This window comes from Leucoraja erinacea, chromosome 9 (assembly GCF_028641065.1).
Source record: "Leucoraja erinacea ecotype New England chromosome 9, Leri_hhj_1, whole genome shotgun sequence".
In the NCBI taxonomy this organism is placed as follows: Eukaryota; Metazoa; Chordata; class Chondrichthyes; order Rajiformes; family Rajidae; genus Leucoraja; species Leucoraja erinaceus.
In genome coordinates this window covers 980,545-1,001,790 of record NC_073385.1, presented here as the reverse complement: position 1 = coordinate 1,001,790, position 21,246 = coordinate 980,545, and the positions used below count along the sequence as shown (strand labels likewise).

General features: G+C 43.1%; 1 protein-coding gene across 1 annotated transcript in view; it reads right to left on the bottom strand.

Annotated features, from left to right (window-relative positions):
- slc24a4b (solute carrier family 24 member 4b) overlaps positions 1 to 21,246 on the bottom strand; it is a 247,337-nt gene that overhangs the window by 16,177 nt on the left and 209,914 nt on the right. Inside the window, exons 11-13 of the mRNA XM_055640063.1 lie at positions 17,758 to 17,910; positions 4,060 to 4,226; positions 239 to 353 (exon numbers count right to left, since the gene is read on the bottom strand). Of these exons, the coding sequence (XP_055496038.1) occupies positions 239 to 353; positions 4,060 to 4,226; positions 17,758 to 17,910 (435 nt within the window). The remainder of the gene's footprint in view (positions 1 to 238; positions 354 to 4,059; positions 4,227 to 17,757; positions 17,911 to 21,246) is intronic.

The following is a 21,246-nucleotide window of genomic DNA, read 5'->3' as shown; positions in this document are numbered from 1 at the left end:
TTGATGTCTGGCAAAGTAACATTCCTAATCCATAAAAACAATCAATGTTACGATTGGGTTTTTTTTGGGGTGGTAAAAATAAAGCTACCTTATTGATCCAACAGCTGGGTTGTTCTAAAGGTGGATTGGATGAATGGAAACTATTATGACTAATTCCTTGCTAAGCCGATCTAATGGAGACTGTTTGCACTGCACAACATTAATAAAAGAGCATAACATGAATAAAATATGTCCTCACCTTGTCTGGCCACTATTAAGCTAGCCATGCAATCGGGAACACTCGTTCCAGCTGCCAGAAATGTGATCCCCATGATAATATCTGGAATTCCAAGAGTGAACCCAATGACAGTGACCTAAACACAGCAAAGAAACAGGATGATACAGTCAAATACACATGCTAAACAATAACTCAAGATGATATGTCTAAATAACCACAGCATCCCAAGGCTCTAACAAAGATGAACATCAAAACAAGATGTTTGTCTGGCATATGAATTTAATAAATGTAGCAGATTGTCTGCGTGGGTCTGCCTTATGTAGTGTGGCTGGCAGCAGAAAGCCTTTTTTATCCTCTGCCAGCCATCAAACAATTCCAAATCTTCAATTTCATGCAAGAATGCTGCCACCCTAACTATTCTGCTGAATGTGAATATAGTCAATAGAATGGAGGCAGCAGCCTGGCTCGGACTTATCGCAGAATCATAGACATTTATGGCATTGAACGAAGTCTTTTGGTCCATTGTGCTTGCGGCTTCCAACAAGAGCTACTCAGCCTTACGTCCCTCTCCTGATCATGTCTTCCCTATCAGTTTTATCTCAGCTTTCACAGCTGCGTACACTGCTGTGAATCTCACTGCCGTGCACACCCCTGCCAATCTTCACAGCGAAAACGCACAGTCTAGACAGCAGGCTTATCGCCTCGCTATCTGAAGATGGGGCCCACCTGAGGACTTGTACATAAACTCCTCGCTGTTCCAGACATGCCAGGGCTAATAAAAGAAAATATCCCCTTTTCCACCTTAATCACCTTATCCACCTGCCCTTTTTTTGTATCATCACAAATCTGCAGACATATTTGCCCGTCCCTTCATTCCTTTATTTCTCCCAGTTTCCCTATCATTCGCTGCATATTACCTTGTCTTGTCTGCCCTCCCGAACTCCCTTATCCTTCTCCACACTGAATTCCATTTGTACCCTTTCTGCACATTTATGGATAGCTCTTATTTTGACGGTATCTCACACCCCAACCATGGACTGTTTGCCCTTCTCCCATCAGGGAGGCGGTACAGGAGCCTCAGGTCACGTACTAGTAGGATGAGGAAAAGCTTCTACAATAATACAATCACATTGCTGAACTCGGAGTCCCGCCGATAGATTTCTCTGGTCCCTCCGTCCCCATTGTTTAATTATTCTGTATTTTTTTATTATTCTGTATCTTCTCTCTTTCTATTTTTTTAAATTTCTTTATGCACAACTACTACGGACTGACGCAAAACTGCATTTTGTTGTACTGGTACTTGTATTTGTGCGATGACATTAAAGTTGAATTGAATTGAATTGAATTGTTTTCAAGTAAATGACCAATTTTTAAATCTCATCTGCCAACATTATAACTCTTAACTTTAAGACAATGCATTCCATACAATGGAAGGGACACAAGAGGCCGGAGTAACTCAGTGGGACAGGCAGCATCTCTGGTGAAGAGGAATGGGCGACGTTTCGGGTCGAGACCCTCCTGCATCTATTTTATGAAATTGTCTGGTATTATTCCGACTGATTTGATGGGGGGGCCAAATTAAAACGATGAATGATAAAACATGTTAACGCTATGAAACAAGAAACTGGATTCCACAGGAACAAAGCTACATTTGGAGAGGAACGAGTTAAGACATTTCTGATCCCATCGCATCATTAAAACTAAGTTAGTTTTTAGTTTTAGGGATAAAGCATGGATACAGGCCCACTGAGCCCGCGCCGGCCAACAATCCCCGTACACTAGTTCTATCCTACAAACACGGGACAACTGACAGATGTCAATTAACCTGCAAACCTGCCCGCCTTTGGAATGTGGAAGGAAACTGGATCACCCGGACGGAGAAACCCCACGTGGCCACAGACTCTGTACAGACCGCGCCCGTACTCAGGATTGCACCCGGGTCTTTTGCGCTTTAAGGCAGCAACTCTACCTCTGTGCCACTGTGCCGCCCTTACCGTGCATGGGCAGCACTTGGATGAGCAGCACGGGGGACCTCCTGACAGTATCACAAGCACCACAGGTCACTCTCAGCAGAAATCATCTCTCATGCAAAGTGTTCATTAAGCCCTGTTATGCCAGTGGAGCTGTGTGTACATGTTGTCATACTTCCTCGACAATGTGTCAAGATGCTACTTCGCAGCATCATTTTCTAAAACATTTTTTATCTGCTCTAGCTCGAGTTTTCTGTCAGTCTCTTCCCGTTGCTGTCAGCCTGGTTTTTTGTAGTTTGCTTACTGTCCATGATGTTGTGCCATGCGTTCCATTTGTCAAAATGCCTGTCAGAACCTCAGCTAGAATAGCTTTTCGCTTTGACTGTGCTTTCTATCAATGGTGTCCGACTGAACTTGCAACCAGATATGGAAAATAGACACAAAGCTCTGGAGTAACTAAGTGGATCAGGCAGCATCTCTGGAGGAAAAGGATGGGTGACTTTTTGGTTATGACCTTCTTCAGACTTCTGTAGATGCTGCCTGACGGAATTCTGATGGCAGATAAAACTTGGTGACATTTGCCATTTTGTATCATATCTTCAATAATTAATTACACCTACAACTTTCCTGAATTATATTAGCCATTTTTAATTTTTAATATCTTAATGTTGGCTCTGAATTGACATAATCAAGTTTACCGATTGAAAGAAATTGTCAAAAACTAGTTTTTGAGGAGGTTATGATTTTGATTCTTGTTCATAAGACATAGGAGCAGAATTAGGCTCTGATCCACCACTCAATCATGGCTGATCTATTTTTCACTCTCAACCCCATTCTCCTGCCTTTGCCCCGCAACCTTTGATACCCCTTACTATTCAAGAACCTATCAATCTCCGCTTCAAAAATACCCAATGACTTGACCTCCACCGTGACCTGTGGCAATGAATCACACAGATTCACCAGCCTCTGGCTAAATACATTCCTCCTCTTTCCCCAGTTTGTATCTAACACTTTCATAAGGATCACCATTGAATGGATAGAGTCAGTACAATGTCGGAGGTCTGATCGGAGCCAGTAAGTTTGAGTCGAGCACTATTTTGATTGTTTCTGGCGATGATGGCAATTTAAGGGGAATATTTAATTTTAAGAAACAAAGAGTCCGTACGACTAGAAAAACCTTTTGTATTTCGGTTTGTGGAGTAGGAGTGTGGCACAAATAGAACGAGGAATTAAAGCAATGTACAAACATGAATCATTTTAAAATGATATATAAAAAAATAATTTTCAAGGGGTACCGGGATGGAGGGGATGGTTGACAAGTGGGGGTTAATGTTTATCTATTGCTTTACAATTGTTTACTTATGTTTGGTTACTTCATATATGAAGTTTGTATGTGTATAATAGTTGTATGTATATATATGTCTGTAGGTATTATGGGAAATTGCCTGGGGTAGTATTATTATTATTAATTAATTGATTTTTAAATATGGTAGAAGTGTTGGGGAAAAGGGGTGAGATTTCATAAGTTATTCTTCTACTCACTCCTTTTCGAGCTTGTACAGACACAGAGTTGGACATTGGAAATTTGCTTTTTGTTCTTTTCATTGCTTGTAAATGTTGATTGTAATGTCCAATTGTTTGATAATTTCGATTTTGTTATACTATTAATGTCTTTACTTGTTCGGAATAAATAAAATACATAAAAATACCCTCCCGCATTCTGAACCACACAGTTCCCTTTCTGTAACGACACTTCCAACATGTAGAATGTAAGCACCCCGGGATTATTACAAACAGCATCCCTGCATAAGCGTTATCGACTCAGGATTGCACATTTTTTCCAAGAGTTTAAATTAAGCTTTTGCTCCTTACCATCCAAACCATTAAGTAAGAGAAGACAGCAATCCACACGGTGGACATGAAGAAGGTTACCATGAAGAACCTCTCCCAGCGAGGTTTCGCACAGTTTGGGACGGTGAAGAATAGCACGAGAAGGACCGGCCACGAACTCAGCCACTTCACCTTATTCAAACAACCCCCTGTGGATAAATATGTTTTAGAGCATTAGATTTTCACAGCGAAGGAAATAGACCCGTTAGAAAATGGAAACAACAAAATCTTTATAAGATCATGCCAGCAACTGCATCTAATTACTGAGACAAAAGGAACTTCAGATGCTGAAATCTTGAATGAAAAGTGCTTTGTGTCTCTCTCACGAGGCTTTTGAGGAGGTAACGGAGGTGGTCGACGAGGGTAGGGTGGTGGATGTTGTCTACATGGATATTAGTAAGGCATTTGATAAAGTCCCCCATGTTAGACTGATCCAGAAGATTAAAATGCATGGGATTAACAATGACTTGGTCACATGGATTCAGAATTGGCGTACGTGTGGTACGGTGGCGGAGTAGTAGAGTTGCTGCCTTACAATGTTTGCAGCGCTGGCGATTTGTGTTCGATCCTGACCACGGGTGCTGTCTGTACGGAGTTTGTACGTTCTCCCCGTGACCTGCGTAGATTTTCTACGAGATCTTCAGTTTCCTCCCACACTCCAAAGATGTACAGGTTTGTAGGCTAATTGGTTTGGGGTTGTATGCTTGGTATAAGTGTAAAGTCCCTAGTCTGTGTAGGCTAGCGTAAGTGTGCGGGGATCGCAGGTTGGTGCGGACTCGATGGGCCGAAGGGCCTGTTGCTGCGTTGTATCTCTAAACTAAACTAAACTGCTAATACCACACAGAGGTGCCTGATAATGCTAACAAATAATATGGATGTGCAATTTTAGAGCAGGTGGTAGGCCACGTGACTGTTCACAAGATCCTGCCTGCCATTCAATAAGATCAAGGCTGTTTCGATTACAGCCACAACTCAACATCCATCCACAACTCAGCATTTGCCTTAACAAATGCTCTCTGACTACCTAACTACTGATCTTTTGCTCCAGATTCTATATGCCTGAGATGCTTTTGTAAGCATGTTTTCCATTGTTTTTGTACTTCTTATACCTGTGCTTATGACAATAAACTCAACTTGAGCATCTGCAGTCTCTGTGTGTCTGAGATATTGGCTAGTTGTGAGTTGGTGCTTTCGTTGACAGTGAGCAGGTTAAAGCCAGCATAAGATAGAAGCATTATGTATATTTGTAATGAACTAGTTATAAAAGTGTGTCATTCTTAACCTGACTCAAGACCACAGGGAAAGACTGAGAAGGCATAGAAACAATGTGGTCTGATGTTCAGCCTCCTACATGAATGTTAAAGTCCTCGTCCTGTTCATCGTGTTATTGCCTAAATACTTATCTCCTTTAGAGATACAGTGTAGACACAGTCCCTGCCTGCGACCCACTGATTCAGCTCCAACCAGTGATCACCCCATCCACTACACACTGGGGACAATTCTCAATTTACAGAAGCTAATTAACCCACAAACCTGCATGTCTTTGGAATATGGGAGGAAACCGGAGAAAACACATGTGGTCACAGAGGGAATGTACAAACCCCGTACAGTCAGCACCCATAGTTAAAGCCCTGTCCCACGGTACAAGTTCATTCCAAGAGCTCTCCCGAGTTTAAAAAAAAAACAAACTCGTGGTAAGCACGGAGAATGAACGTAGCGGGTACGTCGGAGCTCGGGGACGTCTCTTAGAGCTAACGGCAGGTAAACAGGAAGACTAGCTAACGGCAGGTAAGAATGGGAAGACTCATGAAGATTTTTCAACATGACGAAAAATGTCCACGAGAGCCCTGAGTACCGACGAGTGGCCATTACCGTAAATCTCCGAGTTCGAATCAAGGCAAACTCGGGAGAACTCTTGGAATGAACTCGTACCGTGGGACAGGGCTTTAAGGATTGAACCCAGGTCTCTGGCGCTGTAAGACGGGAACTCTACCGCTGCTTAACCGTGCCGCACTATTCTCGAGAGCACTATGCACAATTACGGAGCGCGGTGTATCAAATGCAGGCATGTGTGGAAGAACAACAAATGTCTTCAATCAGACCAATACATTGCCAACATCAATCTGCAGCTTGGCTGCCTGCTGAACATTAATGTAATTTGAGGTTTAGAGTGAAATGATGAGTTACAGCATCATTATTTATAATGAACTAAGGGTTCTTGCTTGTTTACGAGCATTTACAACTTTAGATAGTTTGGCATTATCACAGAGCTTTAATATGCTAGTGCCCTATCTGAGGTTATTGAAAGGTAAAGGCTCAGAACAAAGTCTGTTCACAAATTTAATTGAGGTTACATGTTTTTCATTAGTGTGCTGGCAAGCTGCCCACACAAGTGCATTCAACCTACCAATGTTTCAAGGTGGAAGTAGAGGCACTTTAACATGACAGTCAGAGCCTTGTCCCTGGGATGGAGTTATCAAATACAAGATGACAGAGCTTTAAGGTGAGAGGGGTAAAGCTTCAAGAGAGATGTGAACTTTTGTTTACACAGAGGGTCGTAAGTTGCTGGAAAATGCTACTGGCTGCGGCAGATACAAGTGACGTTTCAGAGACTTTGGATAGACACGTGAAGAAGAAGGGAATGGAGAGATATCACCGGGTGGCACGATGGCGCAGCGGTAGAGTTGCTGTCTTACAGCGCCAGAGACCAGGGTTCGATCCCGACTATGGGTGCTGTCTGTACGGAGTTAGTACGTTCTCCCTGTGACCTGTGCGGGTTTTCTCCGACGTCTTCGGTTTCCTCCCAGACTCCAAAGATGTACAGGGTTTGTATGTTAATTTTACTTCGGAGTCACGTGAGTGACTATGTGAAGAAGCCGTCAGCCCGCATGCGTGTCATTACGTCTGGGGCATGCAACCCTGACTGGAGTCCCTAGAGTATGTAGGCTTGTGTTAATGTGCGGGGATCGCTGGTCGGTGCGGACTCGGCGGGTCGAAGGGCCTGTTTCCGCGCTGTATCTCTAAACGAAACTAAACTAAATATGGATTACGTGCAGGGAGGTAATATTTAGTCATCGGCACGGACATAGTGGGCAGAAGGGCATGTTCCTGTGCTGTCCTGTTCTATGCTCTACGTATTATTGTTAGACACCTCCCAGGACACTACGGTGAAAGTAGAAAAATGAAAAAAAATGTGAGCATTTGTTTGGGAGAAATGTGTGTGATATAATATTGAAAATGCTTGTGACAAATGGCAGTAGATTTTTGTGTCCAGGAATACTGGATGGTATTCACACAGCGTGGTGTGTGCAGCAATGATTCTCCAAGCACCTGTGCATTTGGTGGCTGGAAAGAAGCTAGGGGGCAGGTTGTGACAATGGCTTTGACAGATGAAGGCAGCAAGAAAGCTGTACAAGTGTGGGCCCAGAGAGATGGGAACTCTGTCAGGGGAGGTAGGCCAGAGTTAAGGGAAGACACTCATGTCCACAAGTGGGAGAGTCTTGAACAAGGGATAATATTGTGTAGAAAGGAATTGCAGATGCTGGTTTATACTGAAGATAGACACAAAGTGCTGGTGTAACTCAGCAGGTCAGGCAGCATTTCTGGAGAAAAGGGGTGGGTAACATTTCGGGTCAGGACACTTCTTCAGACTCTGTTTTAGGTTGGGACCCTTCTTCAGTCAGTCCAGTCTGAGCCCTTCTCCCCCCCCCAATCCTTTTCCAATCTGAAGAAGGGTTCCAACCTGAGACGACACCCATAATTTCTTTCTCCAGAGATGCTACTGGACCCACTGAGTTACTCCAGCACCTTGTCTCTATCTTCCAGGGAAAATATTACAAGATAAGGGGAGTCGTTTAAATCTGAGGTTTCTTTAGGAATTTCATCTTGCAGATGGTGGTGGCCCTCTGTAATTCTCTACTCTCCATGGCAACGGAGGCTAAATCATTGGAGGCATTTGAAAGATCATGGAATTGAAGTCTATGGGGGGAACATAGACACAGGAACCAAAGAGGAAATGAGACCCAAGACTGATAGGCCATGTGGATGGGCATCAGGGGAATTCTTAGATGGACAATTGCAAGATAAGCCTGCCTGAAAACACATCAATGTAGTCAGAAGGTAGAATCAAAGAACTGCAGATGCTGGTTTACAGAAAAGACACAAAGTGCTGGAGTAACTCAGCAGGTCAGGCAGTATCCCTGGAGAACATGGATAGGGGATGTTTCAGGTAGAAATAACTCTTCTTCAGACTGCTAAGGACACAAAGTGGTGGAGTGACTCAGCATAGTAATCCTAGTCTGAACAAGTGTCCTGACCCAACACATTACCTAGTCCACGATCACATTGATTGTGAGGGTGAGCTTGAGTGGCTGAGTAGCCTAATACAGTTTCAAAAATACAATGAGAATAGCATTAGTGTATCTGCAAATCAATTCAATTGATTGGTGTAGGATGGAAAACCATGACAGGTCCAGTTGCAATCAATAGGGTTTTACCTCCCACTGAGAAAGTAGCAGAACAGTTGGATGAGGACTGGTGACACGAGCACTGAGATACAGTAAAGAGCTTTGCGTGCTATGCAATTCAATCATACTATACATAAACACAATCAAGCCATTCACATCTGGTATAGATGGTGCAAAAAATAAAATACCATACAGAATATAATGTTACAGTTACAGAGAAAGTGCAGATTCAAAAAAGTCCAAGTGGCGCAATGAAGTAGGTTCTTTTTCTCCTTGCGTGTGGCGTGCACAGCTTGTTCTGTTTGATCTTCCTTTTGTGCACGCCAGGTTGATTGCATTCGTTGAAACAGGGTGGACCACGTGAAGGTTGCAATCTCCCCACCCCAATGAAGTAGGTTAGAAGATTGGGACAACACCTTCTGCCACCTGATACCATATAACCATATAACAATTACAGCACGGAAACAGGCCATCTCGGCCCTACAAGTCCGTGCCGAACAACTTTTTTTCCCTTAGTCCCACCTGCCTGCACTCATACCATAACCCTCCATTCCCTTCTCATCCATATGCCTATCCAATTTATTTTTAAATGATACCAATGAACCTGCCTCCACCACTTCCACTGGAAGCTCATTCCACACCGCTACCACTCTTTGAGTAAAGAAGTTCCCCCTCATGTTACCCCTAAACTTCTGTCCCTTAATTCTGAAGTCATGTCCTCTTGTTTGAGTCTTCCCTATTCTCAAAGGGAAAAGCTTGTCCACATCAACTCTGTCTATCCCTCTCATCATTTTAAAGACCTCTATCAGGTCCCCCCTTAACCTTCTGCGCTCCAGAGAATAAAGACCTAACTTATTCAACCTTTCTCTGTAACTTAGTTGTTGAAACCCAGGCAACATTCTAGTAAATCTCCTCTGTACTCTCTCTATTTTGTTGACATCCTCATCCTATAACAAGGGGTCCACAATTGTACACTGTACTCCAGATTTGGTCTCACCAATGCCTTGTACAATTTTAACATTACATCCCAGCTTCTATACTCAATGCTCTGATTTATAAATTTATACCAGTGAGCTGTTCCTGAATCTGGTGGTGTGGGTCTTTCAGGCCTTTGTATCTTCTGCCCAAAGGGAGAGGGGAGACGAGGGAATGACTGGGGTGTAAATGATCCTTGACCATGTTGGCTATTTTCCTGCGCTAGGGTGAAGTGTAGATGTAGTCGAAGGAGGAGTGTGGGGGAGGGGTGGAGACAGGACCGAGCGATGGGCTGGAATGTGTTCACAACTCTGCAAATTTCTTGCGCTTACCATCTTAAGCAGTATTGGCACTTGCAACGTGAGCAAGAGTTACAGTAGTAAGGGCTATTTATTCAGTGTCAGGGTGGACAAGTATGAAAGGCATTTGGTGCACTAAACATGTAAATATTGGCCTAATGCCTTAAGACGATCCTCATCAGGAAAATGATGGGCTCTTCAACAATGTTCAAAAACAGATAATCAAAGGTATGTAAAAATAATCTATCAAGATGATCCCATTGAGACCAAGTATTTTGGATTCTCCTTCTCTCCCTTTCACATACAGTACTTGCCCCTCTGCCCGTTCTAGCCAAGTCTAGGGAGCAAGCACCCCGTTAATGAAACCTTTGCAGATCGAAGTGGCCAATCACATCAAGAACAGCTTGGATGAGGACATGTGTACCGAAATACAGGGAAGTGCTTTGCGTGCCATCCAGCCGGGTCGTATGACACATCAATACATTCAAACCATTCACTTGTACCAAAGTGTTACAGTTAGAGAAAGTTCAATTAAAAAATGTGTAAGTGTCACACTAAAGTAGGTTGGAAGATCGGGACCACACACTACACCCAATTTTACTGATGATGTCTAGACACTAGACAATAGGTGCAGGAGTAGGCCATTTGGCCCTTCGAGCCAGCATCGCCATTCAATGTGATCATGGCTGATCATCCCCAATCAGTACCCCATTCCTGCCTTCTCCCCATATCCCCTGACCCCGCTATCTTCATGAGCCCTATCTAGCTCTCTCTTGAACGTATCCCGAGAATTGGCCTCCACTGCCCTCTGAAGAAGAGAATTCCGCAGACTCACAACTCTGTGTGTGAAAAAGTGTTTCCTCATCTCCGTTCTAAATGGCTTAACCTTTATTCTTAAACTGTGGCCCCTGGTTCTGGGCTCCCCCAACATCGGGCACATGTTTCCTGCCACTAACGCGTCTAAACCCTTAATAATCTTATATGTTTCAATAAGATATCCTATCATCCTTCTAAATTCCAGAGTATAAAAGCCCAGCTGCTCCATTCTCTCAGCATATGACAGTCCCGCCATCCCGGGAGTTACCCTTGTAAACCTACGCTGCACTCCCTCAATAGCAAGAATGGCCTTCCTCAAATTAGGGGACCAAAACTGCACACAATACTCCAAGTGTGGTCTCACCAGGGCCCTGTACAACTGCAGAAGGACCTCTTTGCTCCTATACTCTACTCCTCTTGTTATGAAGGCCAACATGCCATTTGCTTTCTTCACTGCCTGCTGTATCTGCATGCCTACTTTCATTGACTGATGAACAAGGACCTCCAGATCCATTGTACTTCTCCTTTTCCCAACTTGACACCATTTAGATAATAATCTTCCTTCCTGTTTTTGCTACCAAAGTGGATAACCTCACATTTATCCACATTAAACTTAATCTGTCATGCATCTGCCCACTCCCCCAACTCACCCTGCATTCTCATAGCATCCTCCTCACAGTTCACACTGCCACCCAGCTTTGTGTCATCTGCAAATTTGCTAATGTTACTTGTAATCCCTTCATCTAAATCATTAATATAATGATTTAATTATCTAAGTTCTGTTCTCCGTCAGTTCTGCAGCTTCTTCATGCATGCTGCACTATAAATGAACCAAAAGCAAAACCTGGCCCATTTGTGCAAGATTCTTCTCCAGCTGCTACGGTCAGGCAAACGCCTCCGTTGCCATGCGGTGAGAACAGAGAGGTTGAGAAGGAGTTTCTTCCCAGAGGCAATTCGGACTGTAAACGCCTATCTCACCAGGGACTAACTCTACTGAACATTTTTCCTTCCATTATTTATTATGTAAAAGAATATGTGTGTTATGATTGTGTTTATAATTTGTTTGGTTGTTTTGTTGTTTGTCTTTTGCACAAAAGTCCGCGAGCATTGCCACTTTCATTTCACTGCACATCTCGTATGTGTATGTGACAAATAAACTTGACTTGACTTGACTTGAAATGATCCTCTCAAGGTACACAAGGTAAGGTAAAATGATTGAATAAACGTAGATTTCCACTCCAAATGAGGCTTTAGGAATATGGTAAGTATCCACAGGCTCAAATTATCAAAAAAAAAAAAATTCAAGAAGGATATCCAAAAATTCTGCTTGACCTGAAACCAACAGATACTGGTTCAGCATTCATTCATTCATTCATTGCCATTTTAGTGTTGCTGTTCCATGACAAATCCTCAGTTGCAGTAATGGAATTGAAGAAGGTGACTCCTCTTACCAGTAGATAAGAAAATGGGGAAAATGTACATTATGGTCGACTTTAAGTGCCTTACATACTGGAAAAGGATGATGGAAAATTAGGCTAACTTAGCAGAGGTAACTTAAAGGTCATGTTAGAAAGGTTGCGCAGTAATTAGAGTGGAAAAGTGCTTAGGCTGCAGGCACGGTTAATTAGAACAAAGAGAGCTATGTATGGGAGTTACAATGTAGGACTATTCATTACAGCAAGAAAGCAGGCAAACAAAGGAAGAGTCATTGCCTACAAGAAGGATGGGAGAGCTGCTATCAGGCATGTCTGTACAAATCTATAACTAATGATCACAATCCCCATTTATGAAGAACAATAGCCTGATGGTTTATTGAGAAACTGCAGAATCCGCATGTAACAAGAATAAAGGACGGGAAGATTTGGAGGACAGTGGATTATTTCTGTGTACTGACCATAGATCTCTGTTTGTGCTGTCCCGATCTGAGATGATTCAGAGGTGACTTGACCCAATGTGGAGCCCACAGATGGTGCTGGTTGCAGCCACTTTACTGATCCTCAGCATCCCACCCTCCAGCTGTTCCTTTACTTTTGCCCTGGCTCAGAGGCCTATGGAGCACTCGACATCCTCCCCCGCTACCCCTTCCTCTGCGCACCATCGGTCTCCCGCACGCCCTGGATCTGAAGAAGCCCCATGGGAGACTCGTGGAGATGTCGGCTGTGGGAGGCACCACGGGGAACATAGGTGGACGGGTGAGGAGAGGGACGTGGGTTCCTAGGCCGATCCAGAGTCAGACGTACAAGATAGGCGATGGCAGGAGGTCTGCAGCAGCATGGGGCTTGCCTGGACCGACCGGGCAGTGCTCATAACAAGAGCGTGAACTGGACTTTGAAAATAGCACCAAAACCATGGTGCCTCTTGAATGCTGATCAGTAGACTATTTCTATACACTTGCTAATCGGTGATGTGCTTGGGTATGGAAATACTGTTCTATATTGGACTGTGTGTAAGAATAAATTCATTGTGTGCTTGTACTTTGCGCATGTGACAACAAAAGGACCATTGAACGTGAAAGCCAGATTCAGGGTATAGGTCAAACACACTAATCCCTCCAAACAATTCACACAGTGAGCAGGATATCACACAGGATAACTTGAGCACTGTGGCTTAGTGCCAGGTGAGTATATTTAATTTTACCGCTCACAGTTATTGAAGTAGATCCCATATTGCCGTTGGGCAAACATTAGTCACCGTGCCAAAATAACAAAAAGGAAGGAGCGGTTATTTTACCTGGCAAGGTTGATGTGAGGGCTTAGAGGCCAGGCTGGTGACGGGGAGAGCTTAGACACTGGGTCACTGAGGAAAGGTTAGATGTTAGGGGACTGATGCAGAGAGGTCAGACAGGCGTCAGGATATTGATGTGGAACGGTGTGGATAGTTTGCATGGCAAGATCAGTGTGGGAGATTAGTCACGGTTCTGCGACAGACAGGTCAGAGGTCAGGACACTGAGGCAGAGATCAATTCAAAGGAAAGGAACACACAGGTTTTTATTTGTGCGTTACAGAGAAAGGTTGAACAAGTTAGGCCTTTATTCTTTGGAGCACAGAAGGTTAAGGGGGGACTTGATAGAGGTCTTTAAAATGATGAGAGGGATAGACAGAGTTGACGTGGATCAGCTTTTCCCACTGAGAGTAGGGAAGATTCAAACAAGGGGACATGACATGAGAATTAAGGGACAGAAGTTTAGGGGTAACATGAGGGGAACTTCTTTACTCAGAGAGTGGTGGCTGTGTGGAATGAGCTTCCAGTGAAGGTGGTGGAGGCAGGTTCGTTTTTATCATTTAAAAATAAATTGGATAGTTATATGGACGGGAAAGGAATGGAGGGTTATGGTCTGAGCGCAGGTATATGGGACTAGGGGAGAATACGTGTTCGGCACGGACTAGAAGGGTCGAGATGGCCTGTTTCCGTGCTGTAATTGTTATATGGTTATATGGTGTGTGAGAGTGTGTGTGTACATATATGTGTAGGAAGGAACTGAAGATGCTGGTTTATACCTAAGATAGACACTAAATGCTGGAGTAACTCAACGGGTCAGGCAGCATCTCTGGAGAAAGGGTTTTGTTCTGGTCTTTTCTTGCTTCCAGTTCCTTCCCCCTCCCCCACCTCCATCTTTCAGCCTGAAGGATCCTGACCCAAAACGTCACCTATTCCTTTTTTTCCAGAGATGCTGACTGGCCTACTGAGTTACTCCAGCACTTTGTGTCTAACGTCTGACCATATTGCAATTTGATATTTGCTTGCAGACTGCACAAAATAATGTAATACCCTGATAATTGTGACAAGGGAATAAAATCTCTTTTGTAAAGGAAAAACAAAGATAAGAAAAGTGCTTACTTCAAATGGGGACAAAAGGGAACAATAGACCAAACAATTGTGGATAATAATTTAAAATAATAATTAAAAGGATGACAGTGAAACGCTTCGCTGAGCAATAGTCTTGGTGGAAAGGACAAGGAAAAGTATGATAAGGAGTAATTAAACTTGCATCCAAGGCAAACCAACAAGAAAGATGGCACAGCAGTAGAATTGCTGCCTTGCTGTGCCAGAGACCCGGGTTCGATCCTGACTACAGGTGTTGTATGTACTGAGTTTGTACCTTCTCCCTGTGACCGCGTGGGTTTTCTTCGAGATCTTCAGTTTCCTCCCAAACTCCAAAGACGTACAGGTTTGTAGGTTAATCGGCTTGGTATGAAATGTAAATTGTCCCTAGTGTGTGTAGGGTAGTGTAATGTGCGGGGATCGCTGGTCGGCACGGACCCGGATGGGCTGAAGAGCCTGTTTCCTCTCTGTATCTCTAAACTAAACTAAAAACGCTCCAAGTAGCAGCAATAAAGCGAGCACAGGACAAGTAAAGTGAGGAACCATGGAGAATAGTGCGGCTGTGTTGCCAACCGCCCTGCCAGTGGACAGAGGTGACATTGGCTGGGAAAGTTTAGGAGAGGAAATCTATCCAATATGCATAGAATGAAGATTGAGTCAGCCCTGATTAAGACAATAAAGACAACAGAGAAACAGGCGATTATAAATGAACTACCTGCCTTAAACAAGAATGATGGTGATCAGATAGAGAGAGTACAGAGGAGATTTACTAGAATGTTGCCTGGGTTTCAACAACTAAGTTACAGAGATAGGTTGAATAAGTTAGGTCTTTATTCTCTGGAGCGCAGAAGGTTAAGGGGGGGACTTGATAGAGGTCTTTAAAATGATGAGAGGGATAGACAGAGTTGATGTGGACAAGCTTTTCCCTTTGAGAATAGGGAAGATTCAAACAAGAGGACATGACTTCAGAATTAAGGGACAGAAGTTTAGGGGTAATATGAGGGGGAACTTCTTTACTCAGAGAGTGGTAGCGGTGTGGAATGAGCTTCCAGTGGAAGGATGGGCTGGAGGCAGGTTCATTGGTATCATTTAAAAATAAATTGGATAGGCATATGGATGAGAAGGGAATGGAAACCATGGGAATATGGTGTGTGAGTGCAGGGACAGGTGGGACTAAGGGGAAAAGGAGAAAATCTTCGGCACGGAATGAAGTTGAGTCAGGCCGAGATGGCCTGTTTCCGGTGCTTATAATTGTTATATGGTTATATGTTATAAGGTTATATAACTCAGCTCACAAGCTTACCAATGATGATATTGACTTGATGGTGAAAAGTGCCACATCTCTGCTGCCTGATTACCGACATAGAACATGACTCAAGAGAACAACAGGGTTGAAGAGAGTTGCAAATAATTAACTCGGAAGGAGATGAATTTAATTCTTGGCATGCTTTGGGGCAGAATGCTGGCTAGAGATGAGAGAGTGAGAGAGATCCAGATTCCACACTGCCCATGTGGGATCCAAGTTGAGATGTTTGAAATGTGAGTGTCTCTATTCTGGATAAGAGTACCAACATTTCAGAGAGGAGTTTGCAGTTGGGGAAATTAGTGATTAGTTTTATAATTAAGTGGGAATTTAAAATTGGTACATTAGGTGATAGGTGGGAACAACAGGGAAATAGCCTTAAGCATCTTTTTCTTAACACCAATGTGCTTCCAAAAGATTAAAAGATGTTGCGTTCTGAATTTGAGTTCTTTTAGGAAACGTTGTTTTGATGTAATCATTGTCTTTTAAAATGTAAACGAGCAGCCAGGATTACTAGGATTCAGATGTGCAATGTACTTGAAGTTCAGTATTTGTCTGGTGAAATGCGAATGGGGCCATGGACTGTGTTGCAAATTGACTGACTGAACCGTCTTGCAAAGTGGGTGATGGCTGAACAATCTTTGTTCCAAAAATAATAAAGAAGAGGAAAGTAAAATGGGAACTGCAATAGTACAGAGTCACGGTGGCGTAGTGGCAGAGCTACTGTTTACAACGCCTGAGACCCGTGTTCGATCCTGACTACGGGTGCCTGTCTTTTCAGTGTTTGTATGTTCTTCCCATGACCCGCGGGTTTTCTCCAAGATCTTCGGTTTCCTCCCACACTCCAAAGATGTACAGGTTTGTAGGTTCATTGGCTTTGTTAAAAATGTAAAATTGTCCCCAGTGTGTATAGGGTAGTGTTAATGTGCGGGGATTGCTGGTCGGTGTGTCGAAGGGCCCGTTTCCGCTATGTATCACTAAACTAAAGTACCAAAGGTGGACATCAAATGTTTCCGAGGGTAAATATAATATAAGCTGCCCATTGCTTTCCCATCAGTTATAAGAAGGAATTTCTTTAGACTGAGGATGGCGAATCAGTGGAATTCATTGCTACAGACGGCTGTGGAGGCCATGTCAAAGGATATTTTAAAAGTCAGAGATTGACAGATTCTTAATTAGTACGGGTGTCAGAGGTTATGGGGAGAAGCCAGGAGAATGAGGTTGAGAGATCAGGCATGATGTGCCGAGAAATGGCGATTCTGCATGTTGTAAAGAGACCTTTACTAGAATCAACCCTACAATATTCAAACAGTATCAAGGGGTATTGTAATAATATAGAGGTATTCTGTATATCCACATACATGTACATGATTATGTGTGCTCACATCGCTTAATATGATATTCACGTTATTTTCATATTCTAAAGGGAAATTAGAGATGGGCAGGAAATGTTGGCTTTGCCAGTAATGCCCACATGTTAACAACCTTTCATGATCTTTCTCAATGGACAACCCAAGACTCAATGGTCTTTCAAACTCCCAATGACTTTACAATGATTCTGTACAGCCTCAGAATAGGAGATGTATTACATCTCATTGCATGGATTTACCTTCTACTACTACCAATTTCTATGGAAGTAATTGACTGGAAGACTTAATGGCTCAAACTAATTTGCCAGTAATTTCTGCAGAATTTCTCTTGATGGTGTTTATTATAAAAATCATTAAAAAGTGGAATTAAGTAACTTTGGTTACACCGTTGGTCTGAACTTCAAAGGGTCTAGGAAGGACATTTAGTGGAAAATGTACAGAAATACAATGCTTTTGTGTTTTCACTGGCTATTGCAAATAATTCCTTGCAGAGGTAGACATCAGTACATTTTGATTTTTCACTGTAGCTTGGTTAAACATATTACTAATGCATCTTAGATTTCTTTAAGCCTTTAAGATGGTCATATCTTATATACATAGAATACATACCTGTTGCATTAATCCTTACCTGGTGGAGAAAATGGCGATGTGAGCTCTGGTTCATTTTCATCCTTGTGATCATCTTCTTTTGCATTGATGTCCAGAGGGACATTTCCGTTTTCAATCCCATCACATTTTTCTGCTGCACAGATCTCCTTGTCCACACCATTGGCAGACTGGACTGGTCATTGGACATAAACAAATTGTACATGAATCCATGATAGCTCAAAGAGAAGCATATGGAGCTGGTGCCCAATAGAACTGTATTTCATGATCTTATGCTTTTAAACTGGGAAATAACGATTAGAATGTCTGCCTGTCACTCAAAATATAACCAGTCAATAATCACATCTAAACTAGGCAAATATCGTTAGTTAGATTTCGGACTTTAGAGGGCCACAGATTACAATTTTCACAGTTTAAAGTCCATTTTTCAGAAACAAAACATGTCCTAATGTGCGACTGAATCGCACTAAATCTAAGCACTCAAGATCCATGCTTTACCTGTGTTGCATCGTTTCAATGTCCCCGAGTTATGGAGATAGGGTGTTAGCCAAATGCCCAAGAAAGGAGCAACATTTAGGTGAGGGATTGCAGTGAAATGTTATATTACTCAGCCCTGTTCACTAGCCAGCATCACATGCAAAGGCAGCCATTGTGGCTATGGCTGGAACATTTGTATTCACTGTCATTGTTCTGTTTCCATGTTGAATACCTTTAGAACTGGAGAACAGAAACATAAAAACATGGTATTTGCAAGGATTGAGTATGAATAATTCTGATGGCAGGCCAACAGAGAACACCACCATAAAGGTCTCTTCCACCAATGAGATAGTCCTAAGGGCCTGTCCTACTTGGCGATTTTTTCAGCGACTGCCGATATCATTGACTGGCGTATCAGGTCACCGAAAAATACGCGGCGTGATCACGTATGACGCGGCGTGATGACGTATGACGCGGCGTGATCACATATGACGCGCAGTGTTTTTTCAAGTGTCGCAACATTTGTTTTGTCGCCGCTGGATTTTGAAACGTTCAAACCTTTTGGCAACACTGATACGACACCGGCAGTCGCCAAAAAAATCGCCAAGTGGGACAGGCCTTGTAGGTGGACAAAAATGCTGGAGAAACACAGTGGGTAAGGCTAAAGAATAGGCGACGTTTCGGGTCGGGACCCTTCTTCAGACTGATGTGGGGGGGCGGGGGGGGGGGGGAAGAAAGGAAGAGGTGGAGACAGTGGGCTGTGGGAGAGCTGGGAAGGGGAGGGGATGGAGGGAGAAAGCAGGGACTACCTGAAATTGGAGAAGTCAATGTTCATACCGCTGAGGTGTAAAGTGCCCAAGCGAAATATGAGGTGCTGCTCCTCCAATTTGCGGTGGGACTCACTCTGGCCTTGGAGGAGGCCCAGGACAGAAAGGTCGGATTGGGAATGGGAGGGGGAGTTGAAGTGCTGAGCTACTGGGAGATCGGGTTGGTTATTGCAAACTGAGTGGAAGTGTTGGGCAAAGCGATCGCCAAGCCTGCGCTTGGTCTCACCGATGTAGAGCAGTTGACATGTGGAGCAGCGGATGCAATAGACGAGGATCTAGGAGGTGCAGGTGAACCTCTGCCACACCTGAAAAGACTGCTTGGGTCCTTGAATGGCAGAGGGGGGAGGTAAAGCGACAAGTGTAGCATTTCCTGCAGTTGCAAGGGAAAGTACCAGGAGAGGGGGGGGGTTTGGGTGGGAAGGGACGAATTGACCAGGGAGTTACGGAGGGAGCGGTCTCTGCAGAAAGCGAAAGGGGAGGAGATGGGAGGATATGAAAATGGATAATCTTAATCTCTTCTGATGGAGCTCCAGTCACAATAACCCAGTCACGTCAAATGAAGTTAAACAGAAGCAAATGGAGGACAAATGTTTAGGGCAAGGAGAACATTTATAGAGGGGATTTGAGGAGGAGCTGTTTCTCGTACAGTGGAACACACTGCCCGAGTGACGATAGGGGCAAATATTCAGGCACACACTTGAGTCATTAAAGCACAGAAGGCTATGGACCACATGATAGTAAATAGATGTAGTACAGATAGGTAATTGATGGTTAGCATGGACATGATGGGCCGAAAGGCCTATCTGTGCTGTTGTGTCCAATGACTATTACTAAATCCTTCTGTTTGATCCAAATCTCATTAGACCTTCAGAACCCCCAAGCAGCATGTATGCACATCCTTTAAACTATACCATCTGTTCCTAGAAAGCACAAGGAGGCTTAGCACTGTCTTGTGGCCTTCTGAAGTCTGAAATCTAATTTATGCAGCTTCACACTGCAGTAATTCTAATTGCATGATTAACCTAAATAAATCCAAATGTGTAACTTGATTGTTAATTGTTACATGTTTGTTTGTTTCCGTGTATAATTTATAATTTGTTTATCTGTAATAATTAACTCCCTGCCATTTAGAATAGTCACAGCTTCATGCCTGTAACGTTCATTAATAAGTTAAAATGATGGATCAAGCTGTAAAAAAAAACCTAAAACTAAACAAAAATGCATAAATTCACCTCTCATCTCATTGCTCTAGTTTAAAAGAACCAAGACATTAGGACAAGACATTTTACGCACTGCTCGTGTTAAGGTTAGAGGAGCTATATTATTAGCCCAGGCCATTGTTAATGCATTAAGAGTGATTACAGTTATTTGTTACATTGCAGAAAATATTGTTAATTAAAAACAGCATTTAAAAGACAAAGCAGTATTCAGAAAGTTGTTATAAAAGATATGAAGAAATAGGAACTACAATAAGGCTAAGCAGACAGAATATGGACAATAGTTAGTGAGAAAGATGAAGAATAATTAAAAGAAATGAACTGGTTTTCAGCAGTGAGCAGATGAGCCACAGTTGAGGACAAACCATACTTAACTTTGGAAGATTGGGGAATAATTAAAAATGGAAGCGGAATATTGCAACTTCTTTCATTTTTATAGTTGCTACAAATGCTTTAAAGAACAATACTCACATGTCGTTTAAGTCAGTGAATTGAGTTCCATTTGAAAGTTTATGATGGCCATGTTTTCATTGAGTACCATTGAACACCAGTGCTAAATGTTCGGCTACTAGTTGGAGTAATCTCCAGAAGTGGGGAAAAGGAATCTGATGAAATCTTTTGTGAGCTGGGGGGGGGGGGGGGGGGGGAGGGGGGGGGGGGGGGGGGGGGGGGGGGGGGGGGGGGGGGGTTGTTCTGGTCACCATACTCTACTACAGAAAAGTATATGATAATACCAAAAGGGTGCAGAGAAGATTTACAAGGGTATTGTAGACTCAGGGAATTATATCAAGGATTAAGCTGGGTTGTATTCTTGGAAACAAACAAATCAGATAAGGAGTTTAATTGAGGCACATAAATGATGAAAGGCCCGGAGAGATAAACAGTGGGTATCAGCTTTATTTAACAGACAGATCATCGACCAGGGGCGCATAAAAATGTTCCTGGGTGAAGGTTGGACAATTACATGGATAAGAAAGGTTTAGATGGATA